At 37.2% G+C, this 24,955-nt stretch overlaps 7 protein-coding genes across 15 annotated transcripts; 4 read left to right on the forward strand and 3 right to left on the reverse strand.

The window, feature by feature from the left end:
* The first annotated feature begins 1,799 nt into the window (after window positions 1–1,799).
* Window positions 1,800–3,240, forward strand: neurl2 (neuralized E3 ubiquitin protein ligase 2). Its single transcript, XM_027137742.2, has 2 exons — window positions 1,800–2,721; window positions 2,935–3,240. Exons 1-2 carry the CDS (start codon window positions 2,001–2,003, stop codon window positions 3,048–3,050), a joined length of 837 nt encoding a protein of 278 aa, XP_026993543.1. The 5' UTR covers window positions 1,800–2,000; the 3' UTR covers window positions 3,051–3,240.
* A 168-nt stretch (window positions 3,241–3,408) lies between these two features.
* Window positions 3,409–5,011, forward strand: msrb1b (methionine sulfoxide reductase B1b). Its single transcript, XM_047817922.1, has 4 exons — window positions 3,409–3,616; window positions 3,889–4,031; window positions 4,170–4,284; window positions 4,402–5,011. Exons 1-4 carry the CDS (start codon window positions 3,562–3,564, stop codon window positions 4,419–4,421), a joined length of 333 nt encoding a protein of 110 aa, XP_047673878.1. The 5' UTR covers window positions 3,409–3,561; the 3' UTR covers window positions 4,422–5,011.
* Window positions 5,012–5,755: 744 nt separating this feature from the next.
* meiob (meiosis specific with OB-fold) lies at window positions 5,756–11,091 on the forward strand. Its single transcript, XM_027137525.2, has 14 exons — window positions 5,756–6,079; window positions 6,251–6,330; window positions 6,806–6,863; window positions 7,043–7,174; window positions 7,266–7,338; window positions 7,415–7,610; window positions 7,717–7,817; window positions 7,890–7,942; window positions 8,032–8,127; window positions 8,261–8,359; window positions 8,463–8,607; window positions 8,686–8,872; window positions 9,158–9,244; window positions 10,644–11,091. Exons 2-14 carry the CDS (start codon window positions 6,265–6,267, stop codon window positions 10,740–10,742), a joined length of 1,392 nt encoding a protein of 463 aa, XP_026993326.2. The 5' UTR covers window positions 5,756–6,079; window positions 6,251–6,264; the 3' UTR covers window positions 10,743–11,091.
* On the forward strand, window positions 11,009–14,052 carry mlst8 (MTOR associated protein, LST8 homolog (S. cerevisiae)). Its single transcript, XM_027137533.2, has 9 exons — window positions 11,009–11,150; window positions 11,382–11,545; window positions 11,716–11,767; window positions 11,851–12,013; window positions 12,104–12,179; window positions 12,261–12,413; window positions 12,531–12,655; window positions 12,777–12,940; window positions 13,136–14,052. Exons 2-9 carry the CDS (start codon window positions 11,417–11,419, stop codon window positions 13,252–13,254), a joined length of 981 nt encoding a protein of 326 aa, XP_026993334.1. The 5' UTR covers window positions 11,009–11,150; window positions 11,382–11,416; the 3' UTR covers window positions 13,255–14,052.
* Window positions 14,053–14,183: 131 nt separating this feature from the next.
* On the reverse strand, window positions 14,184–17,110 carry bricd5 (BRICHOS domain containing 5). Of its 2 annotated transcripts, none has more exons than XM_027137535.2 (6): window positions 16,816–17,110; window positions 16,378–16,515; window positions 16,112–16,252; window positions 15,920–16,027; window positions 14,848–15,001; window positions 14,184–14,514 (listed from the first exon to the last, which is right to left on the reverse strand). In XM_027137535.2, the coding sequence occupies exons 1-6, from the start codon at window positions 16,867–16,869 to the stop codon at window positions 14,423–14,425; spliced, it is 687 nt and encodes a 228-aa protein (XP_026993336.1). In that variant the 5' UTR covers window positions 16,870–17,110; the 3' UTR covers window positions 14,184–14,422. The 2 variants fall into 2 exon arrangements, with proteins under 2 accessions (XP_026993336.1, XP_047672937.1); XM_047816981.1 differs by having other exon boundaries at window positions 16,112–16,264.
* A 153-nt stretch (window positions 17,111–17,263) lies between these two features.
* On the reverse strand, window positions 17,264–19,499 carry LOC113637096 (phosphoglycolate phosphatase). Its single transcript, XM_027137534.2, has 2 exons — window positions 18,711–19,499; window positions 17,264–18,623 (listed from the first exon to the last, which is right to left on the reverse strand). Exons 1-2 carry the CDS (start codon window positions 19,303–19,305, stop codon window positions 18,298–18,300), a joined length of 921 nt encoding a protein of 306 aa, XP_026993335.1. The 5' UTR covers window positions 19,306–19,499; the 3' UTR covers window positions 17,264–18,297.
* Window positions 19,500–19,596: 97 nt separating this feature from the next.
* On the reverse strand, window positions 19,597–24,625 carry zdhhc4 (zinc finger DHHC-type palmitoyltransferase 4). Of its 8 annotated transcripts, none has more exons than XM_047816979.1 (7): window positions 24,607–24,625; window positions 23,712–23,850; window positions 22,034–22,107; window positions 21,490–21,630; window positions 21,286–21,411; window positions 20,863–21,107; window positions 19,597–20,451 (listed from the first exon to the last, which is right to left on the reverse strand). In XM_047816979.1, the coding sequence occupies exons 2-7, from the start codon at window positions 23,804–23,806 to the stop codon at window positions 20,161–20,163; spliced, it is 972 nt and encodes a 323-aa protein (XP_047672935.1). In that variant the 5' UTR covers window positions 23,807–23,850; window positions 24,607–24,625; the 3' UTR covers window positions 19,597–20,160. The 8 variants fall into 8 exon arrangements, with proteins under 8 accessions (XP_047672935.1, XP_047672933.1, XP_026993329.1 ...); XM_047816977.1 differs by having other exon boundaries at window positions 21,490–21,668; XM_027137528.2 differs by lacking the exon at window positions 24,607–24,625 and adding an exon at window positions 24,097–24,239 and having other exon boundaries at window positions 21,490–21,668.
* Window positions 24,626–24,955: the final 330 nt, after the last annotated feature.

Raw genomic sequence — 24,955 nt, forward strand, 5'->3', positions numbered from 1 at the left:
GACAACCACAGCATCGAAAACCAAGATCTAACCATATGAGTACTGTGAAATCGTGAAGTCGTGAAGATAAACATCTCTTCGTTTCTGCATCTGCCCTGATATGATTTGGCGAACAGCAGGTGATTATGAAATGCATGGTTACTTATAACTTTAATCCAGATTAAGTAATGCAGTCCCAACATAATCACTCTTACAACACAGAATTTGGGGCACTGATCTTGAAGTATTGTGGTTGAAATAAATAAAATATGTGAATCATAGAATTGAAAGTTACCTAGTTGACACAAAGTTACCTCCTTTTGTTCATAACATAGTGGGTAGTGTGTTGGTTTTGGATTGTTATGCATGACCACCTCAATTTGAGTCCTGCACTTGCCATTGATCCAGTATTTATTATTGTTATTACTGCATTGTCTGCTCCAGACTATTGAGCAGACTACAACAGCTCCCTGTCCACTGTTTCCCACCACTATCTATCCAATCAGATAATAGGTCCTGATCGGTACTCACACTGTACTGAGCCTTTCCCATAACAGATATAATATATCCTGCAAGTGAGCAGAGCAAAAATTAATTTTGATTATAATTTTATTTGATAAGTGTCTTCGAGAATAATACAATATATTAAATGACATCTCAGAATATCAGCCTGACAGGAGGAAGTGAATTAAACCACAATGTTATACTTGACCCCATTAACACACAGCACAGATTTGGTGGAGATCAGACAATGTACATTTTTGTTTAAGCCAAAATTAAAATTTGGTTTTGAATAAAATCTCACTTGTGCCTTTGGAAACTCAAGAGTAACATGGGAGGGTGATCAGATCTTTTGGCCAAAAAAACTTTAAAAAGCTAAACTGCTCAGTTTAATCTAAAAAATATGGAAGTGCAGGCAATAAGACTATGATGTGTATAACAATTTCTATTGTGAGATACAATGAAAATTCAAATGTGAAAATCAATGTCTAAAACTGCTTATTTGCTCTTGATTGATTCTGCACTTAACTCTTAATATTCACTAGACATTTTTACATTTTCTTGTTCATTGTTAATTTATGTATGCCTGATCATCATCAAAAATCCAATAACAGATTACCATAGAGATGCAGGAGACCAAATTTCAGACTTCACACCTCAAACTTAGAGGATGCATCCAGTTAGCTGCCATGCTGTTTAAATGTCATCCTGACTAGCTGACATGCTATAAGGGAGAATTAGCTGGGATCAAGGACAGCTAAAAATGAGAAGAAAAGGGGTAAATAAATAGTCATTTATAGGCTACATTGGTATTTGTGGATGTGGAATTTAATCAGAATTAATTATAGCAACAATGCTATATTATATGACTATATTATGACATTACAAAAAAATCCATTACAAGTACCATTTTAAAGTACATTACAAAGTACTATTATGCTACTATTTCCTAAGAAAGACCAAATTTAGGAATACAAGAAAATGTACTGAAAATCACAGTGGTGTCTTTTTCAAGCAACCTCCTTCCCTTTGTGCCTGCTTCACCCTTTGAGACTGTACTAGATAAAAAGGTAGGGCAAATTAATTATGTTCTGGCCCAGATAAAGGTTTTTAAAGTCCACAACAGGAATGGGTGCTCTTTGAATAAAATAAAAGGCAAAAATGACTGAAAACAATACATGCTAGTAAGTGGCATTGAAAAGGGTATCCTTATTTAGGGATTCTTATAACTCCACCCAGTCACCCATATCTCATCTGCATACCTTTCCATCTATTTAAACTGCCAGTGACAGATGTAGTGGATCAAAAATAGCAAGCACTCTGAAACTGGAAACTTCTCCTAGCTTCAGTGGGCTGTAGAGGTATTTGTCTTCCCCAGCGCCATGCATTCAGCAAGGATTTATAATATCTAGAAGTACATAAATAGGTTTAACAGGTAGAAGGCACATATGCTCAAGTAATCCTTGGTGTAATTTATGTCAAACAGACTTATTTAAGATTTAATTGGATGTCTTCTTAAAATGGCTACAGTTTTGGGGCAATTTATGGAGTTTCACCCAGTTCATGGTGCCAATGTGAAACTGGATTGCTATGGGACTAAGGCCACTCGTGTTGAAAGTTTTGCTAATGGAATTTGCTTTAGTAAACATCCTTTAAACCCTGGAGAGATTTTCTTGGTGGAAATCGAGGACAAGGAGATAGGCTGGTGTGGCCACCTCCGGATTGGACTAACAGCACATGACCCTCAAAAGTTGGAGACGGTACCTGAGTATTCCCTGCCTGACCTGGTGGAACAGGGAGGAAGCTGGGTGTTTGCCATAACCAGAAATCATAACAAAGTTATTGAGAATGAGGTTCAGGAGGCCCAAGGAGCAGGTGGGCAGCAAGCAGATGAGGATGAAGGCAGCAATATAAAAACATTTTTCACTGAAAGTCACTTGTATATAGATAATTTATGCATACCAAAGGATAAGTTGGTGGGACGTAGTCGGCCTGGTCGGTTCAGTCACATCCTGGATGATCTGTATAAAATGAATGCTTTGCCACCCACTGCCAGACGCAGTAGGATAGGAGTTTTGTTTGTGCCAAAAAGACAAGGTTTTGCTGATATGCATATTGTCATTAATGGAGAAGACATGGGTGCCTGTGCCAAAGGTGTTCCCACCATTCAGCCTCTCTATGCTGTTGTGGATGTATTCGCCGCTACTAAAAGTGTCAGAATTGTACAAGTGGAATATGGCCGTGAGTCCTCAAACGTTTTACAATCATACAATCTCTCTCTCTCTCTCTCTCTCTCTCTCTCTCTCTCTCTCTCTCTCTCTCTCTCTCTCTGTAGGGTGTGTATGTGTGTGTGTGTGTGTGTGTGTGTGTGTGTGTGTGTACACGTTATATTTGTGTTTCTGTGTGTATGATCTAAATTTAACTGTACTCTCCTCTCTTCTCTTTTTGTTCTAGTTCCCTCACTTCAGACACTTTGTCGAAAAACAATTCAGAAGCATATTATTCACAGAATGGCTTTGGACTGGTTGGACCTCCCAGAGATGCTAAAACATTACTGTAAATTTGAGTAACAAAGTCATGGGAGAACTGGAAAAGCTCTGACAGCAACATAAATTGCACAGCTACTGTATGAGTTGGATTATAACACATGTAAATAACAAATGGCAAACAATTATATGTATGTAACAGATATTATTATTTATTATTTATCTACCACTTTAATTCTTCCATGTTCACCTTGAATAAACTGAAGTTACAGTATCCCTTTTCTAAGCCATTTTTCAACCTTTATTAAAACTGTGCTGCATGTCAATAAGACACCAGTAAGAAAGAAAGGGTAATGGAAATGCACTTACATGGAACTTGATAATGGGAATAAACTGACATCTACTGGTCAGTTTACACACTATTAAGCTTTGTAATTGTCACGTGACCGGGATTTTCCAACAGCGCATGCGTGGTGGGGTCGCTCTGAGACGTTAATGTTGTTTTGTTAAAAATTTCATCTGTAATTTAATTTCATCAATATCTAAATTCGAGTGGCGTTGATTATACTTTACCGTCTATAACCTTAACGACAAAATGTCGTTTTGTTCTTTTTTCGGCAAGGAAGTGTACAAAGACCATTTTATACGAGGTAACAAGCCTGTGTTTTTATCTCAATCTTTGAAATATAGCTTGATTCAGTTTAATATACTGTACGGCAATAACATTGTATAGTGTTACTAATACACACAAAAACGTTTCTAATGTTATGTTTTTGCCTTTTGTGTTGCAAAAGAGTTGAATCAGGAATGAAATTACATCAATTTTATTCTGTTGAAACATTCTGTTGATATATTTAAATCACACACACACATGTATAGTTTTTTTTTTTTTAAACCTGATCTTAAATTTGATTGTCTGCAGGAATATATGTTTGCTCCCAGTGTGCAAACCCACTATTTTCAAGTAGATCTAAATTTGCACACTCCTCGCCTTGGCCAGCCTTCACAGAGACCGTCCACGAGGACAGTGTTACCAAAGTGATGGAAACACTCACAGCTTATAAGGTTAGAAGATTATAATGAAACTGTGACCTGTGAATATCAGCATCACAAAAGATTGACTGTTAAAACATAAGGCCTCTTAGTAGATCTACATCTTCACCAGTACCATTAAATAAGGTTAATATTTGGGTCCTTGTGCAGGTTCTGTGTGGCAAGTGTGGCAATGGACTTGGCCATGAGTTTCTGAATGATGGTCCAGAGGAAGGAATGTCAAGATTTTGAATTTTTAGCCACTCGCTGAAGTTTGTCCCAAAAGGTATTTAGGCAACAATAGAGATTGTCATTTAATTCGTATTTTTTAGCTATGTTACAGATCTGAAAGTTTATGAATTACTTAACTTTAAACATGAATTCCTGTTTTTTTATTTTACAGACAAGGTCGGCAAGCACTAAAGCGAGGCTGGAGGTCTGCAAACATGCACAGTAGCTGCTGTAGTATGCACATTATGGGGATGCTCATTTAATGAAGTGGACAGGGCAAAAATCCACCTGGAGGCCCTGTTCACAGATGTATTATGGTCATCCTGCTTTGTACCTCACTGTAAAACAGTTATAATATTTCAAACATGTACAATATTATACAAACAAAGACAGATGCTTTATGAGTCATAGTAATTAATAATTCTTCTTTAATCCATATTATATGGGTTAGCATGTCTCCTCTGGACCTATGGTTCTCAATCTGGGATCTGTGATGTATGGATGTAATTTATTATTACATTTTAAGGGAACAGTTTCTATTCGTGTTAATATTATTACACATCTGGATATAATGAACTAGTATTATGAAACAAATGGGGTTCATCTAAAGCACATAAATGATTCAGCACCTAGGAAATATATTTTGGTCATTTTAAATACAACACTGCATCTATTGTGTGGAATCTACATGAACTTTCAGGCTTCAATAATTATATATAATGTATCCTACTAATACGTGAATAATTCAACTTATTTTAAAATAAATCTGTTCTATTAATAAAGAGTGGATTTTTTTTTCACTGAAATAAGTTGTCTTAAACATGGATTTAATACAAACCTCTATAACTCAAAATCATATAGCCAATATATAATTAAATATAAATTTGTGCCTAATTTTTTGTTGTAATTGGAAAAAACAACGGCTTCAACACATAGCCAGATACATATAATTTTGCACATTTAAATATGGAGCTTAGTATCTGACCAGGGGTGTTATGTTTATAAAACATAAAAGCCTGCCCCACTGAATACCCTCAGGATGCAGACTGGGCCAGGCGGAATGGAGGTTAGTATAGCAACAAAGTGGGGACTAAATCTGTAATGAAATGTGCAAAAAGACTTCATCCCCAAACAGGGGTGCCCCCTAGTGGTGGCCACGGCCACCCCAGTATAAATTTGAATGCATAATGAAAATTCACAATAGTTCATGAAGTGAAAAATAAATAAATTTTCATAGATAGATAGATAGATAGATAGATAGATAGATAGATAGATATGGTCATAGATGGATAAATATATAGATAGAAATTGTCATAGATAGATAGATAGATAGATAGATAGATAGATAGATAGATAGATAGATAGATAGATAGATAGATAGATAGATAGATAGATAGATAGATAGATAGATAGATAGATAGATAGATAGATGCATGCATAGATAGATAGATAGATAGATAGATAGATAGATAGATAGATAGATAGATAGATAGATAGATAGAAATGGTCATAGATATAAAGATAGTCATAGGAAAGAAAAAATTGATTTTGGATAAATTTTAACCAAAAAACTTATAGACTACAGCTTTAATGTCATATTGTTACATTAACCAGAAACAAAACTAAACAAGTATAACACACACTACACTGATTTGTTTTTTTGGGTGTCACTCCAAGATTTAAACCAGTGCATTTATTCAATCCGTATACTTCTGAGGCGCCGTCAGTGGCGCGCGTGCACACCCCTTTTCTATACGCGCCACTAAACCCTTTGATCTCCCTCACAGGTCACTTCACGCGTCCAGTTAGCAGCAATGAGCTAACTGACAGGCTTGTCTCGACGATTTCTGGTAAGAACAATAAGATAAATAACGTACCTATTTAGTTAGTTAGTTAGTTAGTTAGTTAGTTAGTTAGTTAGTTAGTTAGTTAGTTTCGATTTATCACTTGTAATTTAGAAGTTAAGTGAATATTTTTAAAGATGTAACGTGTTCTTTAGAAGAAAAGCTGTTATTTTTTAGGTTTAGCTCGAAAGATGGAATATTCATCTACACAAAGCTGTGTTTCAATACGTGACTTGAGCCCGAATATCACACGTCCGGTGAGCAATTATCTATCTATCTATCTATCTATCTATCTATCTATCTATCTATCTATCTATCTATCTATCTATCTATCTATCTATCTATCTAATGAATGAATAAATTAATTAAATATTTATTTATCTATTTATTTAATAAATAGATATTATTATCTATTTATTTATCTATTTATTTAATTATTTGTTTGTTTGTTCATTTAATTATCTATTTAGTTGTCTATCAATTTAATTAATCGATTAATTAATTAATTAATTATCAATTTATTTATTTAGTTGATTAATTATCTATCTATCTATCTATCTATCTATCTATCTATCTATCTATCTATTTATTTATTTATTTATTTATTTAATACTGCTTAGCACTCAGTAGTTTTAAAAGAATTGGCTTCAGTAGTTTAGAATGCTAAATGTGTTAGCATAGCTTATAACTGGCTAACTTTTACTTCTTAAAATGTCTATATCTTAATTTCAGAATGTGGTCGGGATTATTATTGGAAAGACTGATGCAAGAGGATTCCCTGACAGGAAAAGTTAGCTATAGCATAAATTACTTTTTCTTTCATGTATTCATTCATTCATTCATTCAGTATATTGATCTATTCTGATTTCTTCTGATTTCTTTCTTCAGAATAGATCTGACTACTTCTACTACTAATACTCATAATAATAATAATAATAATGGTAATAATGTGATTGTAATCAATTCTAGATGTTGGTTCAGAGCGGTTCACTTTCAGCTACACAATTAAAGACTCTCCAGACCATTTCATTAACGTATCTTCATGGGGCACTGAAGAATACATTCAAGGGCTTTCCAGTCATATCAAAATAGGAGATTGTGGTAAGAAATAAAATATAACACTTTTCCATGTACTCAGTCCTGCATATTTCTATTGTGTCATTTAGATGTAACCGTATAATTTCTTTTTCAGTTGTCATTGAAAATCCTCTTGTTGTTACTAAAGATCCAGAGAGAGAGGACAGATTCTGCCCTTCAACCCCAAGGTAAATATCTAATGGTGCCCTATAACTGTTTATTCTTGATTCTCAAAACTATTGAAACACATTTCCTTGTCCCTAGTTTTTACAGGTTGTTGGTGACAGAAGCTCACTCAGTGATTAGAATGTGTACAGATTTAGACACAGAGAGCAGGCTGCTTTCTCTGTTCCACATACCAGTAAAGGACTCTGGGGATTTCTACACACTGGGAGACATTACTGCAAATGGACAAAGCCTAGACGGGAACTTTATTAATATTCTTGCGGCTGTGCGATCTGTAAGAAATTATGGAATGTCCATGCATTGAAACGTTAAACTCACTGTTTTGGTAAAACAATTGTTACATTTTTTTCATATGACATGTTGTAATTTGTGCCCCAAAGATTGGAGAGCCAAAGTTCTTCACTACTTCAGATGGGCGAAAAGGGCAGAAGCTAGAGATTAAACTGTTTGATGAAACTTTGTCATCCTTTCCTTTTATATGGTACATTTAGAAATTTCCAAATTGACGTTCTCAGTGTTATTATATTCTTATTAAAAATATTGTCATTTATAGCTGGGATCGAGAAACAATTCAGTTTGTGCAAACCCTGCCGCCAAGAGAGACAGGTAAAGTAACATATAAAAGGGCAACATATAAATGACTGTAATGTGGATTTGATATTTTATAGATTAATATATGTATTTTTTACTTGTAGTGCTCTTCATTGTGGATGCTCGCATCAGCTTTGATACTTTTCGTAACTGTATGGTGGCAACAGCTATCTCAAAAACAATTATTACTATAAACCCTGGTATGTTGTAGTGTCTATTGATACATGTTAAACCATTAAAATATCATTTGTATTTAGTGAACATTGGGAAAGCATTGTTATGCTTTGTGTAAAACACTCCCTGTTGTTTTGTTTTTTTTTTTGTTACATATAGATACATTAGAAGCCAATCAGCTCTTCAGTTACGCCAAAGAATTATCAGAAAGTGAACAGCTAGAGGAGCCAGAGATAGAAATGAATGTAAATGTTCCATGTAAGCATAAAATATATGTTCTTGTAGCAGTATGTGCATATGTAAAGGTTTATACAATAATGTTAGGTTGGTACTGAATCTGTTTTTATTATTTATTTCTCAGTGGACTCCATTAGTGATGTACTGACAGTGAGTCAACTTAAAGCCAGAGTACAAAAAAACTCTGAAGCCTTTTATGGTGTGATATATGGGTTCATCACCACTTTAGGATTAGATTCCTGCATTACTAAAGTCATTCGCAGTAGGTGGTAAGTCAGAAATGCGTGGTAGTGAATGCACCCAGTTTAATGGATTTTCTAGTCAGGTCTGAACTCTTCATTTTATAGTGACAGGTGCAAATTTCGTGTACATGAGGAATATGAGGTATGCACTAATACAGCATGTCCAAGACATGGACAAGCAGGTGAAGTTAGTGCAGCCTTTGATCTTCTGGTGGATGTCAGTGACCACACAGGAACTCTGCAGGGCTGCAACCTGTCAGGCACAGTCGCCGAGAAAACACTGGGATGCACTGTGAGTAGATACTAATTCTTCTTTTTTATTCCTGTCAAAGCTTCTAGTGCAATATCTAGGGTATATTGTTTACCTCTAATGAGATTAATAACACTGGATAAACAGACTGAGCATGAGGTAGACAAACATGTTCTATCAATGTATTTAGAATGGTACAGTACAGTTCTTGATGATATTACTTTTGGAAACTTTTTGGGTTTTGTTTTGTTTTCGTTTTATTGCAGTTTGAAATGTATCCCTGCTGGGAAGAGCTGTTTACAAATACAAATTTTGCCTCTCTTTTAGTCTAAGGAATTTGTGTGTCTCTCTGAGTCTAATCGGACAGCCTTGAAGTGGAGGTTTCTACTGGAAAGATGCAAAACATATATAAAGGTATATCATTGATTTCAATCACTTCCATGGCCACAGGTGTATAAAATCAAGCGAACAGACTGCTTCTACAACCATTTATGAAACAATAGGTCACTCTCAGGAGCTCAGTGAATTCAAGTGTGGTACCATGATTGACGTTTGCCACCTGTGCAATAAATCCATTCATGAAATTTCCTCAATGCTAAATATTCCACTGTCAACTGTCAGTGGTATTACAAAAGGTGGTAGCAATTGGGAACAACAGTAAGTCAGTCACAAAGTGGTGTGGTAGGCCACATAAAATCACAGATAGGGGTCAGCTCATGCTGAAGTGCACAGTGTGCAGAAGTCTTCAACTTTCTGCAGAGTCAAAAGCTACAGACCTCCAAACTTTGTGTGGCCTTCAGATTAGCTCAAGAACAGTGTGTAGAGAGCTTCATGGAATGGGTTTCTATGGCCAAGCAGTTACATCCAAGCCTTATATTACAAAGTGCCATGCAAATTGTTGGATGCAGTGGTGTAAAACACACTACCACTGGACTCTAAAGCAGAAGAGACATGTTCTCTGGAGTGACGAATCATACTTCTCTGTTTGGCAGAAAAATGCACGAGTCTGGGTTTGGTGGTTGCCAGGAGAACAGTACTTGCCTGACTGCATTGTGCCAAATGTAAAGTATTGTGGAGAGGGTATGATGATGTGGGGTTGTTTTTCAGGCGTTGGGCATGGCCCCTTAGTTCAAGTGAAAGCAACTCTTAATGCTTCAGCATACCAAGACATTTTGGACAGTTTCATGCTCCCAGCATTGTGGGAACAGTTTGGGGATGGCCCCTTCCTCTTCCAACATAACTGCACACCAGTGCATAAAGCAAGGTCCATAAAGACATGGATGAGCGAGTTTGCGGTGCAGGAACTTGACTGGCCGAAACAGAGTCCGTTAGAACACCTTTGGGATGAATTAAAGCGGAGACTGCAAGGTAGACCTTCTCATCCAACATCAGTGCCAGACCTCACAAATGCGCTTCTAGGGAAATGGATAAAAATTTACATTAACACACTCCTAAACCATGTGGAAAGCCTACCCAGAAGAGTTGAAGCTGTTATAGCTGCAAAGGGAAGGAAGGATTAAGAATGAAATGTCATTAAAGTTGTAAATGTAAAGGCAAACGTCCCAAAACATTTGTGTGTATATATATATATATATATATATATATATATATATATATATATATATATATATATATATATTTGTGTGTGTGTGTGTGTGTGTGTGTGTGTGTGTGTGTTGACCAAAAAGCAATTCTCACATTATTTTACAGATTTGCCTTAAATTTTATTCTCTCTCTCTCTCTCTCTCTCTCTCTCTCTCTCTCTCTCTCTCTCTCTCTCTCTCTCTCTCTCTCTCTCTCTCTCATATAACAGGTGTTACCATCAACAAGAAGCAAAACTGGCATGAGGACAAGCATCCTGTCTTGCACCCTTGCTGATCCAGTGGAAGTAAAGCAAAACATATCTGTCTAGAACAGATGAGTGCCAGTGGATTCACCAGTTATTAATAATACACACAGGAATTCTGATCAAATAGTGTTACTGTTACAGTATAATAATAAAGTCAGGCAAGCTTAATATTTGATCTGAAACAAATTGTTCTGAATTTTTATTTCTTGTTTGTATTCTGTTTTCGTATTTGTTATACGTATTTGTTGTTGTTTCTCAACTAGATAGTTCTAAAAAAAAAAAAAAACCCTAAAGATGTTTTTTTTTTCTCTATGCCGGAACTAGTAAATGCATTCCGTGTTTCAGTGGGAATGTGTTCGGATGGGCATCACTTGGTTTTTCCATTCTTGTAAATAAAGTATATTTAATTGGCGGTGTTCGTGTTTTTTTATTATTATTATTCTGCAGGATTAATCGTATATCTGCTAAAAGGTAAAATCTTTGTTTCCGTTTGATGATGTTAGGTAGCTTGTCGGTCCTCTAACTAGCAACAACTCATCGTGATGCTAGTTATTTAGCGCTAGTTTTTCTATAGTGTATGTTCTTTAGTGTTTGCTAACATATATTGAGAACTTGTCCTAATCAAAGAATCATTAAACTAGCACGCAGTGTTTAACTGTCACACAGAGTCTCGCTGTTTATACACGTTTATGTTTTCTGCAGTTGAGCGCCGGTGTGTCAGAACAACAGAGTTAACCATGAATGTAAACCAAGGCACAGTTGGAAGTGACCCAGTGATCCTGGCCACTGCAGGGTATGACCACACTGTGAGGTTCTGGCAGGCACACAGTGGGATCTGCACCAGAACAGTACAACACCAGGACTCTGTATCCTTCCAGCTGTAAAATGGGCTCACACATGCATGCTGTTTTATTTTTCAAATGCAACATTTGCATAAACCACATTAGATAGATAAATAGTCTAACAGACAGAGACAGACTTCATTGATGATGGTGAATATTAAATTATCCCAATGATTGCTTAACTCCAGCACCAGCAGGTGAATTCACTAGAAGTAACACCTGATAGGAGCATGATTGCAGCAGCTGGTGAGTTATTGTTAATCCACAGATTACCAATAAAAGGTGAACTTTGTGCAACGCGCTTTCTTACTGTCAACCTCTGTTTACAGGTTATCAGCACATACGCATGTATGACCTCAACTCAAACAATCCAAATCCTGTAATAAATTACGATGGCGTTAGCAAAAACATCACATCCGTTGGCTTCCATGAGGATGGCAGATGGATGTATACTGGAGGAGAAGACTGCATGGCACGCATCTGGGATCTAAGGTGATTAAAAAAAATAAATAAAGCTACCAGTGATTTAGGGAAGATATCTGTTTGAATTGTTCATTTTTATGTTGTCTTGATTTCATTCAGGTCAAGAAATTTACAGTGTCAAAGGATCTTTCAGGTCAATGCACCCATTAACTGTGTGTGCCTTCATCCCAACCAAGTAAGATTTGTGTTGTTCAAATTGAAGGCTGTGATATTGGATCTTTCATTAGAGATTAGTTGATGTTTTGTGTGTTTCTAGGCTGAATTGTTTGTTGGAGATCAAAGTGGTGTGATCCATGTCTGGGATCTTAAAACAGACCATAATGAGCAGCTCATCCCAGAGCCAGAGGTGTCCGTCAACTCTGTGCACATTGACCCCGATGCAAGCTACATGGCTGCTGTTAATAGCTCTGTGAGTATCCTTATCCTACTTTTTCTGTGTCAGGATTTTTCTGTTCTTAGATACATTGTGGCTATGCATTAAATGGCACAAATATTTTTCAAATTATTTTCTATTTTTGACCGATAGGGCAACTGTTACGTGTGGAATTTGGCTGGAGGAATTGGTGATGAAGTGACACAGCTTATTCCCAAAACCAAAATTCCTGCTCACAAGCGTTACTCTTTGCGCTGTAAATTTAGCCCTGACTCCACGTAAGAGCATCCTGAATTATTTAAAGAAATTCATGTAAAGAATTGTATATTGTTGTTTTTTTTGTCTGTTTGTTTTTGCCAATCTTCATTTTTATCTTTAGTCTGTTTTTATTCTATGTAGATTGCTGGCTACCTGCTCTGCAGACCAGACCTGTAAAATCTGGAGGACTTCAAACTTCTCACTGATGACAGAGCTGAGTATTAAGAGTAACAACCCTGGGGAGACGTCTCGTGGCTGGATGTGGGACTGTGCATTCTCTGGAGACTCGCAGTACATTGTCACAGGTACATTTTTTTCCATCATGTGCTTTTCCTTTTCTTACCTTTCACTTATGAAGAACAGTTACACTGCAGCTGTAGTTAGGTATTTGTGTTTTCATCAAGGGATAAGTTTGAATTGAAGAAAAAATATTTTGCTTAACTGAAGTTTGTACAGGTTTGCAGCTCATTCCCATTGTGTTTTTCAACATTGCTTTTCAGCCTCTTCAGATAATTTGGCACGTCTTTGGTGTGTAGAGACGGGGGAAATCAAGCGTGAGTACAGTGGGCATCAAAAGGCTGTGGTGTGTCTGGCTTTCAATGACAGTGTGCTTGGTTAAATCAGAACCAGTCTAAATCCATTCAGCAGGACTGTGTACACCCTGGTGTACTCCTACAGGACCCATAATGTTAAACTATAAGTGACAGAAGTGATAAATGTTATTTTGATTGTTATTGAAGTATTATTGCTTGTCTATAACTACAGTTTATGGAAAAACAAGAACATTAATCAGTCCGTAGCAACATCAAAGAACATGCAAGACTACAGTATGGGATTGCGTGATTTTCATTCAGCAGGCATCCTGCTAAATAAACCAATTACTTAAAATACTTAATTGTGCAACCTTAGTACCACATCTAAAGAAAACCTGGTTTATAATTTGAATAATAATAATAATAATTACACTGTTAATATCGGATTTGGTTATGATTGGTCTCATGTCCAAAAGGTGTATGCTATTAAATATAAATGTTATTTAAATATGGTTTATGATTTAATACACAGGCTGTAGATAAATTCTAAAACGCACAGAAAAAAAAAGTGTTGCAACCCAAGAATTGAGTGCACAAAGAACATACAACTCAGTATGCATTTGTGAAATGTATACCCTTGATTCTGAAATAATATTCTCTTCAGATATGTGTCCTATAAGTTATTAAACAGCATTCTGCAAGGTTTGAACCCGATTTGATGTTCGAAAGGAATCCAGTCATTATTTGTAGTAAATACTGGTTCACCACACATCACATTGGGTTTGGGGTTTGCTTTTTCTTACACATCTTTCTTGCTTCTATATCTGTATATAACTACATGCTTGTAAATGCAATCTATAACAGTAAAATACTGATTTAACTGACTGGGTCATTGTAATATTTGCTAGCTAATCACTGATTAGCACTATTAGTTTATCACCAAGGTTATTCTGTATGATTAAAATGTCCTGTTGCAGTCCCACAATATGTATCTGTATGAACTCAGGAAAAATGATTCACCCAAAATTATGACACTTTATTGTAGCTCAGCATAGCTTTCAGCTACTCATCTGCATCAGGTTATACAAATATAATATAAGCAGCAACGGGTCTCTGAATGGAAAACTATTTTAAAAGGGAGTTCTCATTGTGTTTGGCTCCTCTGGTTTGTCTCACTGATAGCAACATGAATGTGCCTCCACAACAGGAGACGTGTGTTTCCATTCCATGTGCTCAAACGCTCAGAACAGAAGCTCATTCTGGCAGGTAGTAGAAACACACAGACACACAAATGTTGTTTGGGAAGCAGATGTCAATGCAGAAGTAAATTAGTCGTTCTTTGGGACCTGTAAGTAGATCAGTGAGATCATCTGATCAGTAAGATTCTTACATCAATCACAAAATTACCTTACTTTCCCAGACCTGCCACAGTTAGTCACAACAACTCTAGAAAAGGTCACGACTGAAGTGCAGGATTATGTTTCTCAGTCATGCTTTGCTCTTTAAAGTGCTTCACGCTATGTGCCCCTGCACTTGGCTTGTTCGCCAACATAAGGCTTCTAAATGTTCCGTTGTTTGTCTTTAGAATAACAAGGTAGTGTATTAAAAATTACGAGTTAACAGTTCTTAGCTTGCTTATTTTTTCTTTTTGGAAGTTGTGTTTGTAGGCAAACGCTCACCACCAGCTCTCCTGGTCCAGTACACGGGCTTGTGCTGACAGAGAGCCTGCAGTGGTTTCTGTAGTACTGAAGCATCCACATGATGACCTGACAAAACACCTAAAAACTCAGTGTGTCTCTGAGTCTCGTTTCCCACCAGCCAGATCTGATTAACCTGAAATAATGACCACATCCATCATATTTATATACATATTAGTAGGTTAAATTACAGTTGCATTAGGTTCTATAAATACATTTATTACTGCATTGTTAGTAACAAAATGTTTTAGAAATGCATCTATAGGTTTAATAAACGTAGTTCTACCACAATTAATTACTGCTCCATTGAAATGAGAGACCTGTGATCTGATGTCAGTGAACACAATAAAAAGCAGTTAATATCTCTAATAAAATATAGCAATTCACTCCAAATGCCTATTCAGTAGGGTAAGTGGTCCCTTCTGGTGTGCAGATTGAATTACTCAGAGTTGTCTAATGGCCTCAATTAGGTGCAACGATAGAATGAAAAACTAATCTTACTCCAAAATTTCTACCTGGACAAGGATACACATCAAGTCAAGTGGAACAACCCGTCTATTCTGTGCAGATCATAACCCACCACAGGAACAGCTTGTTAAGTGCTGAGAGACGTGTGGCCAGCACAAGTCTCATGCCTGTTAACGGAAGACTGCTCTTTCCTCCCAGTAGCGACTTATAAGATGAAAAAAGCAACAGAGTGGCCATTGTGCACTTACTGGTCCCATCCTGTAACGGGATCTGTATGAGGCAGATCAGATGTACTAAGGAATTCAGAGCCAGCTAGGCCTGAGTTCGTCTGAACCTGTGCGGTCTGTTGCTCCTTTTCTGGAGTTGGAAATAAGAAAGCGGCCAAAAGCGCTCTTTAATCAACTCAGGAGGTTCCACTGAGGTTGCACTTTATTCAAGTGTCAGTCAATTTGCTAGACAAGTAGTATAGTGGCACTTAAACATAAAGGGGCCTGAAGTTTTTCAAAGATGTCAACTTCAAATTGTATGTTGATTTTTTTTTATATTAAATAAAAGAGGATTTGAGCTGCTGTTGATTAAGCATTACCTGATGTTTGGACTCATTCAAGACAACGTGCATGTTTTCATAATCAGATGTCTCCATTTGACGAAGAAAGCAGCTTTCCTGGTTGTCAGGCTTGTAGCATATTAACCCCTATACAGGAGAAATGATCTTTTAAATAATTTCCATTACATTTAGATGATTTATTAGATGCCAATAATAAAATTGAGAACTTACATGTTTAAGGTCAAAGAGCACTGTAGATGTGTGATTTGTGTGTGAGGTGACTGAGTATGTCACTACACTGTTGTGTTTGTCCACTACTGCAGACTGATTGATCAGAGCAGCAGGGTGGTCAGGAGCTATGATGCGCACAACCTGCAATGAAGACTGTACTTGAGAGCTTTATTTAGCATTTAGATTTTAGAGACTAAAAACCATTTAAGTTCTATTGTTTATTTGTAAAAGTAATAAATGCCTTAAGCAGATGCCCTGTCTCTCACCTGAGTGTCTGCTTGGAGTGTGAACTGTCCGGTGACAATGAAGGCAATAAGGGCAATGACAACAATGAGCAATGTGACAGTGAGACTGCCCCATAACACACGCTGTGGAAACCTGGAGGAGCCTATAGGGCCACAATTCTGAGACAAGAAGAAATACATAAATTTCACCCTATTACAACAATACTGCAGCCTACTTCAGTTTAATATTTTTTATGCTGGATTCTGGAGAAAATTCTGCAGAACAATTATCCTTTTAATGTAAAATGTCTTGAAGAAGTGCTTGTTTTAATGTCTCAAAAATTAATCCCAGTCGGTTTTAGAAAATCATAGATATTCTTAGAAAATTACATAAATTATTAAAATACATTTTTCACTAATTATATTTGGCAGTGTGAATCATTTATATTCAAAATGAAAAAGAGCATCATGGAAGCTCACCATGCACTGTGGCTCCTCCAGAATGGTTTCTGAGAATTTCCACCACCTCATCATTCTGCATCTAGTAGCTTCACCTCAGTCCCCAGCCCTTGATCGTCTGTATCAAGCTGTGCTCATGACTGAGACTGAGCAACAGAGTTTGCTGTATACTTGCTCAGGTCCTCAATGCTAATCTTTAACCCTCCCAACACACACTCCACACAAAACATAGACCAACCCATTGGCTGCCACCCCATACCAGACAATAAACAAAGGGGAGAGGTAGTGTTTTTTTCTCTCTGTGAACAGGGCTTGTCATCACAAAGAGGTAGTTATTTTAGAAATGCATTGCTATCGCCTTGGATTAGCTACTGCAGATGCTGTGGCCAAGGTGACTTTAACTACTGTAATTGATCATGAAAACACATAATTACATGTAACAGCCTGCAAACACTGCACCAGTCACATCTTTCAGTTTGAATTGATGCTTATTTATTTGATCTTTGTGCAGTCAGCACCTTGTTCAAGGTAAGACAAAAAAAAAAAAAGGTTGAACATTATTGATCATAAAACTGAAGTGAGTTACAGTAGATGTTATGCTTCAAACCCTAGAAGCAGGTCGAACTTTAACAATGACAAAAAAAAAAACAAGACCATGCACCTTAATAAAGAACATTCATTTAGTTCTGTGTAGTGGTGCTCATCTGAGCAAATAACCACATTGGTTGCATTATCAACCAATAAGCCATATTGTCTGTTGCAGGTCATTTTTCAGTACCTGAGGTTTGAAATACACAGCAGGGGGGGGGGGGAGCATTGTACATTGATTCTGTATTCAGTGCATATATGTATATAGGCATGTACCTATATGTTTGTAAATATCTTCAAAGAATGGCTAAAACAAATCGACTTGAACACTGTACCTGCACAATATTATACATGGACATTATTGTGGAATAACAGAGGCAGACCGTGCTAATGGAGCAGATTATTAATAGGAAACATTTTGATTTTATAGCTTAACAATAGGCAATGCATATCCTGATCAGTTTCCAATAGAAAATGCTGGATATTGGATTAGAAATCCACTCATGTTGATCCAATTCTAGTGTTTCCTACCCTCAAATACCTAAACCAAGTCATAAACTGGATCTTAGGTGTGTTGAAGTAAGGCAACATGGTACATGGCTGTGGGTCCTGAGGACTGGAGCTAAGAAACCACAGATATGAATATTTTAGAATCCTCTGTTGCAGTGGGTCTCTATCTAGTCCTCAAGACATACGAGCCAGTCAATGTTTTCTTCTGGGGAAGTTCCAAAGAGACCTAACCCAGAAATTCACCTACTATTACCTGGGACATATGGGGTGGAGGTCCTGGAGACTAAATTAGTTCAGAACTACTGTTATATAATCAAATAATCATTTTAGTTCAAAATTAAAAACCATATTTACTGAACCTGCATAAAGTGGGATACATCTTACATCCTCACAAATACTGACCCACTATGCTTGAAGTGCTGGTAAAATTTCTGCAATGCTATCAACATAGTAATCAGGCACCATCTCCTGACGTCTGGGGCATCCACTTCTTTGGTGCTCCTCTGCATCCGCTATTGTTGAGACACCAGTCAGGGTCAGCAGGGTCTTCAGACCACATGTGGAACCTAACATGATGTCTGTGTCCAGTCTGTCCCCAACCATAAGACATTTGTTTGGGTCAAGCCCGAACTGGCTAGACATGCATTTGAACATAAAGCTACTGGGTTTCCCCACCACTTGTGCATGGCGCTGTGCTGCCGTCTCCACAGCCTTTAAAAGGCAACCGGTACCTAAGGGGAAAAAAGCACACATTTCAGTGAACACTTCATTCTATTGGATTCATCATTTCACTCTAGGAGAGTTAAAGCTCAGCTCACCTGGGACTGCTTTGCCTCCCTCCAGAGGAAGCCTTGAGTCAGTGTTGGTGCCCACAAACTGACACTCAGCATTGCAGAGGTACTGTAATGCCCTGTTGAGCTTCATGTAACTGAAATGTTCGTCAAAACCCACCAGCACGGCCTTGACCTCCGGATCAACAGGAACGCTGGCCCAGTCCTTCTGTCCTCCTGACACTGGATCAGGTCCAACACCGACCGGCTCGATCCCTATCGCCTCGAGCTCTTGCTTCATCGCATTGCCTCCAATCAGGTAGACTTTTCCCTGGAGGTTGCACACGGTTTTGAGGTACACAGCTGAACAGTAAGCTGTTCCGAACACTTCGTCCTCTCTGGCCTCGAAACCCAGCTTGTTCAACTTCTCCGCGTACATTCGGCGCGTCTTTGTGCTGTTATTAGTGACGAAAAACACGCGTTTACCAGCTTTTTTCAGCGAGTTGATCACTTCAGGGGCGCCAGGAATCGCTTGATCTCCTCTCCAGATCACTCCATCGCAATCAAACAGCACAGAATCCACCGAGTCCAGCACTTGTTTGGTCACCGGACCAGTGAGTCGCGTACATTTAGACACAGACATGAAGATATGAACTGATGTCACTCTTACAGCTCGCTTGGTATTTTACGTCCTACTGGACACACTGCTCAAACCTTATACGCTTGGGTATTTATCGTTAAGACTATTTGTCGACAGGAGCAAGCAAATACCGAGACTGAAATGGAGATATCCTGTGTTAAGTAACGCACTCGTGTGTGTCAGACATCCCGACATGACATTGCTTATTGCATTACAGCACTTCCGCACCGGCTTAAAGGGACAGCAACATAAAAAACATGTCTGATCTACAGCCACATTCACATTTAGCAAACATCAGACAAAAAACATTTATTTCAAAAATCCCACTCACCAAGTCATACAAAACACATTTTGGAAACATCCAGACAAAAAGGAAATTTACAGATAGTAGAAGTGACTACAGAAATAGTCACATGACTTGTTTAGGGTCCAAAATCTTATACAGGGGCTACAGAATGGATCGATAAAAGGTAAAGACAAAGCATTATGCAAACTCTAATTTTATACAAATCACTACAGGAAAGATGGTTAGCATTTTTATAGATACCACATGTATGTAAACATTTTCATAAAATGAATCTAATCTATTTTATTTAAATCAGTTCTGTTGTCATACAAAACAAAATAATGAAGAAGATGGTGAGTTTTCAGCGCTTACGTCCTGTTGAACGTTTTATAAATAAAATTGACATACAAAGTCAGAAACCACATCAACAAGTGTTTTTAAGATCAATGAATGCAAAGCAAATGTGCAAAGATTCAGGCATGTAGTTTGCACAATGCTAAACTTTTGGCTTTTGGTTATAAGATTCTTTTACTTGATTCTTTTACTTTTGGCCAAACTCCCTTAACCAGATGCTAATTGTCTTTCTTCTGTGTAGGGCATAAAGGCCAAATTATTTCCCCAAGATTTTTAAGGATTCCTCTGTAATAAAAACCTCGCAGTGGGTTGTAGGAAGCATGGCATTGAAGTCCAGAGACAGGATCGCAGTGCTGGCAGCCATGGCCTTTCTGCTTGAACCATTCATTAGATGTCTGATTCACCAAAGCCAGGTAACAATGAAAAATGGTGTATCCTGCCACGAGGAAAAATACAAATACCACAAATCCAAGCATGAAGACTATCCTAGGGAAGGTCATGAAGAGGTGCTGTGGAGAGAGGTTTGCACTCGTTAGCCTCGGAAATGTCATTAGGCAGGCTTACATGTACATACATCCTGGACTGTGAAATTAGACTTTTTTTCCCCCAGCAGTCTCAGTAATAACAATAAGGGGATTATAATGTTTTCTGCATTAATAACGTTCCAGTTTAGCACTGCTTTAAAGTCAGCATAAGCATCTGTCTAGGAAAAGCTTTCTACATAAGGTTAGATAACAAATCTTTTAATATTGGATCAACAACAGTGAAGTCACTGTGTCGAGGGACTTTGGAGACATTCTTGTTCATAATGTATTTTCTGTCTTTCCTTCCGTGATACCTTATGTTTTATTAAAATATTTCATGCTTTTATGATTATAATATTATTCATTTATTAATGGACCTGCTCTTTGGTGACCTACCTGTATAACCATCAGAGTTCCTACAGGCTGCTGCTGACCCTCTGCATCAACATAATATGCATGCATGATTCCAGATCGCACAATAGAATGAAATAACATGTCTGCTGTGAGAAGTGCAATATCTCCTGCCATGGCACATACACTCAGCAGGTAGAGCAGGAAGAATCTAGTGTTCTGAGCACCAATGCAGTTATTTACCCACACACAGTGGTGGTCAAATCTCTGCACACATCGGTTACATACACCTAAATATGACACAAATCATAATTACAGTGAATTTAACAACAATTTTCAGGTTACAAATGTCAGTGAAGAGCACAAGAACAAGCTGATCTTTGGCATGAAATTGCTAGTTCTCATGGTGAGATTTAAACTTAAAGTTTTAAATTTAAATTGCACTTCCATGAATGAATTAATACTCACTACAGTGTTTAGATCTGGCAGGTTTCACCAGATGACATGTTTGGCAAATGATTCCCTCTTGAAACAACTTCTCATCATACTGGTACACCTTCATCTGAAATGCATGGTTTTCCTTTGTCAGTGTACCTAAAAAAGAAAGAAATTTAGCCAGACTGTCTGTGGTATTAGCACAACATATTAGTAGAACCTTTGCATGTTGCTTACCTGGATCCTTACTACAGCACAGGTAAAAGACATACGACTTAATTGCCAAGAAGAAATATGGAAGACACACGTTGAACAAAGTGGTGTCCATTTCTAAACAGAACCCGAAGATCTCATAGGAGAATTCTCCATACACAACAGCTTCGAGAAAAAAATGCAAGTAAATGAAGAGGCTGTTTCTGTTGCAGAAAAGAAAATAGATATATTATGCAATTAATGCACAAGCAAAATTTAACAATAAAAAAACAAGCTCTCTTAAAGTGGTCAGTAATATGGCATGTTGCAAGAGACATTGTAACTCAACTCTATTGTGTAATACAATACAGTAGAAAAAGAATACATCTATTAAATACACCAACACTGCAGTCCCCGTGTATTCAATACATTTTACATTATTTGAGGTATGATTGAAATAAATAAAGCATTCCTGATGCTGATATACAATGATAAGTAAATAAAGATAAATCTTAAATACTTACCATCAATGTTTTATTAATACTGACTAATAAGGTAATGTGTGGTTGGATTTGGTTGAGATTCTCACCTCTGGTGGAAGAGTCTGTGCAAACCCTTATAGCAGATATTTTGAAGACATTGTGGGATCCAAGGAGAAACAACCTGAGTAACAACAAAATGGTTATGTTTAAATCCAATTTACATTTCAGTTGAAATTTTAAAATAAATAAAATGTTTGAGGTGGACCTGTAGATTTAATGTTCAGCTGGGTCAAAGGGTAGTGTAAGCTGCATGGAGCCTGAAAAATATTCTTCTGTTACAAATAATTTGATGTTGCTAAAAATGTTTGACGTATTAAGTCCTTTTTTTCCTCATTTGTAATATATATAATGACCTGGCTTTATGTAATGTATATAATTCTTCATAGAAAATCAAGTGACTTGGCATCTAAAACAGCTCACCATTTTAGGCTGTGCAACAGGATTTATTTTGTAAACAAGTGTGTTAGCATTATTATACCAGCACACACTAAATACCACGTCTTTAGTGCATGTTACCCCATATTACCCCAGACAATCATTTTGACATGTTTCCCTGTAAGCAGAAAAAGCAGAAGAATCCAGTTAACTTGAAACTTACTTATACTGGACATCTGAGGCAGTTGTTAAGGCAGTCCATAATTGTTTAGACAAAATACTTTAGAACATAAATTACTCAGTCAAGTGTATTTACAAATCAAAACAAAGCTTCTGCATAAATATAGGGATCGTTTGAGTTGCTGTTTATGTGGAGTTTCACACATTCTCCTTGTGTCTTCGTGGCATTTCTCCCAATTGTCTCCCAATAACAAGCAGGTAGAATGTGTATGTGGAAGTGTCCTGAACTTTTAATGTGTGTGTGTGCATAATGGGATACTGACAGTCCGAACACATTTGTTGAAGATGAATGAATAAGTTGTTCTAGTGTTTGAACTCAATAAAAATATTTTCTATATATTATTTGTTTTATAAGAATGTTTCAAGTCAATATGTCATCTATTCTTTACACTCTATGTATATGTATTACAACTTTAGTAGATGCTCTATATGGCTAAAAGTATATGAACACCTGTCCATAGCACCTATAATGTAGAGCTCAAACTCAAGTAGCTTGCACAAAGCCCTGACCTCAAACCTTCTGAACACCTTTGAGATGAACTGAAACTCTGACTGTGCCCCAGGTCTCCTCACGCAAGATAAGAACTGACCTCACCAATGCACTTGTGGCTGAATGGACAGAACAAATCCTCAAGTTATTATAACAGCGAAAGCTGGAATAACTCTGGAATGCTATGTTCATCAAGCTCATATTTTGATACGTGTTTGACAAGTGTCAAACCTTTAGCATTGTAGTTTATAGTTTATTCTTTTAGCAAATCAACAGTTTGAGGAACATATTTTGTTATACTGTTTATTGTTTGAGTTTATACCTCAGAGATAGAGAGAGAGTTTATACCTCAGAGATAGAGAGAGAGTTTATACCTCAGAGATAGAGAAGAAGAAGAAGTTTTATTTATATAGCGCCTTTCCATAGCTCAAGGTCGCTTTACATTTCACAAATACAGTACATTCAGACACTTACATATACACAACACATAATACATATAATTGCAAGAGAGAGAGAGTTTATACCTCAGAGAGAGTGTTTACCTCAGAGAGAGAGAGAGAGAGAGAGAGAGAGAGAGAGAGAGAGAGAGAGAGAGAGAGAGAGAGAGAGAGAGAGTTTACCTCAGAGAGAGTGTTGTATGCTCGGCTGAATGGAGTGTGCTGCTGGCCTGAGTATCGACACACCAGGGAGATGCAAGTGAGCACCACCGCCACATAGATCCCGAATAGTGTCAGGAAGTCCATTTCCCTGGGCGCTGTGCTGTACAAACAAACAGGATTTACACAATGATTTATAAATCTACATGTATAGTTATATTATTGTTATTATTATTATTATTATTATTATTATTATTATTATTATTATTATTATTTGTAGTAGGAGTTACAACTTATTTTACGGACTTAACTATTTACTACCTCAGTTTAGTTCACGACTGTGTGAAGCGAATGTGTTTTAACTGGCCAAAACAATTAAGAAGCTCGAAAAGGGTATGAATAAAACCACCTGTCTTCATTTACAAAGCATTGTTCCACATTTGTTACAGCAAGTTATTTCCTTATCTCTCCTTTTATTCGTCACAGGTAACCAGCAGCGTGAAGCGAGTCAAAACAACACACTCCTTTTTACTCAGCGTCAATATAAAAGTCCCCAATAAGTTAAGGTAAGTGTTCAATAAATGACTTGGAATAATTAATTTAGTATGTTTGCTTCAACATTCTGATTTCCGTTATAAGCGTATTATTATTTTTATTATTATTATTAGACAAAAAATTATTTAAAAAAATGCGGCCTAGGGCTTTCGAGCCACATGCACCAAATTCGGATATGTCGTAGACCCTGGTCTGAAGTTTGTTGCTTCTATTTTTCTAAGCGATCGGAATTCCGGCATTCCCGGTACGGAAGCTCAAAGTGGCTTTTTCCCCATAGACTTCCATTATAAACTTTTGAGGTTTATAATTCGGCAGGTTTTCGAGTGATTTACACCGAACTCGGAGAGGTTCTTTAGGATCTTACTCCGGACGAAGTTTTTATTTCGGAGTTCCGACGGAATTTTCGGTTTTCCCGTAGTCGACGGTCGAACATCCCATAGACTTGAATGGGGAATTCAACATTAAGAATTGCATGTACTGTTCTATGCAGTATAATAAGTAGAATCCCATAATGACTGCAGTATTGACATGAAATGTCCAAACCCTCAGTAGCCACTTTTTGCCAAAAGTATTGGCACCCCCACCGGGTATTCTGGTGACGTCACGTGTAGCCCCGCCCCCAAAACAAGCGAAATCAAAAATTTGCACAACATGGACATGTGACATATCAAAACACTCAGCACAAAGTGGTTTTCATTTACCAGTCATAAGCT

Source organism: Tachysurus fulvidraco, chromosome 8 (genome assembly GCF_022655615.1).
Source record: "Tachysurus fulvidraco isolate hzauxx_2018 chromosome 8, HZAU_PFXX_2.0, whole genome shotgun sequence".
Taxonomy (NCBI): Eukaryota; Metazoa; Chordata; class Actinopteri; order Siluriformes; family Bagridae; genus Tachysurus; species Tachysurus fulvidraco.

Bases quoted from the DNA above. Each gene is read 5' to 3' on its own strand.
- meiob (XM_027137525.2), top strand. From the start codon at position 6,265: ATGGAATATTCATCTACACAAAGCTGTGTTTCAATACGTGACTTGAGC. The intron at 7,611-7,716 runs GTAAGAAATTAT...TGTGCCCCAAAG, and splicing joins TTCTTGCGGCTGTGCGATCT to ATTGGAGAGCCAAAGTTCTT. The intron at 7,943-8,031 runs GTAAAGTAACAT...TTTTACTTGTAG, and splicing joins CCTGCCGCCAAGAGAGACAG to TGCTCTTCATTGTGGATGCT.
- zdhhc4 (XM_047816977.1), bottom strand. From the start codon at position 23,834: ATGGACTTCCTGACACTATTCGGGATCTATGTGGCGGTGGTGCTCACT. The intron at 21,669-22,033 runs GTGAGAATCTCA...TTTCTGCAACAG, and splicing joins CACAGACTCTTCCACCAGAG to AAACAGCCTCTTCATTTACT. The intron at 21,412-21,489 runs GTAAGCAACATG...TTTCTTTTTTAG, and splicing joins GTGCTGTAGTAAGGATCCAG to GTACACTGACAAAGGAAAAC.
- LOC113637096 (XM_027137534.2), bottom strand. From the start codon at position 19,305: ATGTCTGTGTCTAAATGTACGCGACTCACTGGTCCGGTGACCAAACAA. The intron at 18,624-18,710 runs GTGAGCTGAGCT...TTTTCCCCTTAG, and splicing joins GGGAGGCAAAGCAGTCCCAG to GTACCGGTTGCCTTTTAAAG.
- bricd5 (XM_047816981.1), bottom strand. From the start codon at position 16,869: ATGATGAGGTGGTGGAAATTCTCAGAAACCATTCTGGAGGAGCCACAG. The intron at 16,265-16,377 runs GTGAGAGACAGG...TCTCAAGTACAG, and splicing joins CACTCCAAGCAGACACTCAG to TCTTCATTGCAGGTTGTGCG. The intron at 14,515-14,847 runs GTGAGCGTTTGC...ATCTACTTACAG, and splicing joins CTGGACCAGGAGAGCTGGTG to GTCCCAAAGAACGACTAATT.
- mlst8 (XM_027137533.2), top strand. From the start codon at position 11,417: ATGAATGTAAACCAAGGCACAGTTGGAAGTGACCCAGTGATCCTGGCC. The intron at 11,768-11,850 runs GTGAGTTATTGT...CTCTGTTTACAG, and splicing joins GAGCATGATTGCAGCAGCTG to GTTATCAGCACATACGCATG. The intron at 12,414-12,530 runs GTGAGTATCCTT...TTTGACCGATAG, and splicing joins TGGCTGCTGTTAATAGCTCT to GGCAACTGTTACGTGTGGAA.
- neurl2 (XM_027137742.2), top strand. From the start codon at position 2,001: ATGGCTACAGTTTTGGGGCAATTTATGGAGTTTCACCCAGTTCATGGT. The intron at 2,722-2,934 runs GTGAGTCCTCAA...TTTTTGTTCTAG, and splicing joins TGTACAAGTGGAATATGGCC to TTCCCTCACTTCAGACACTT.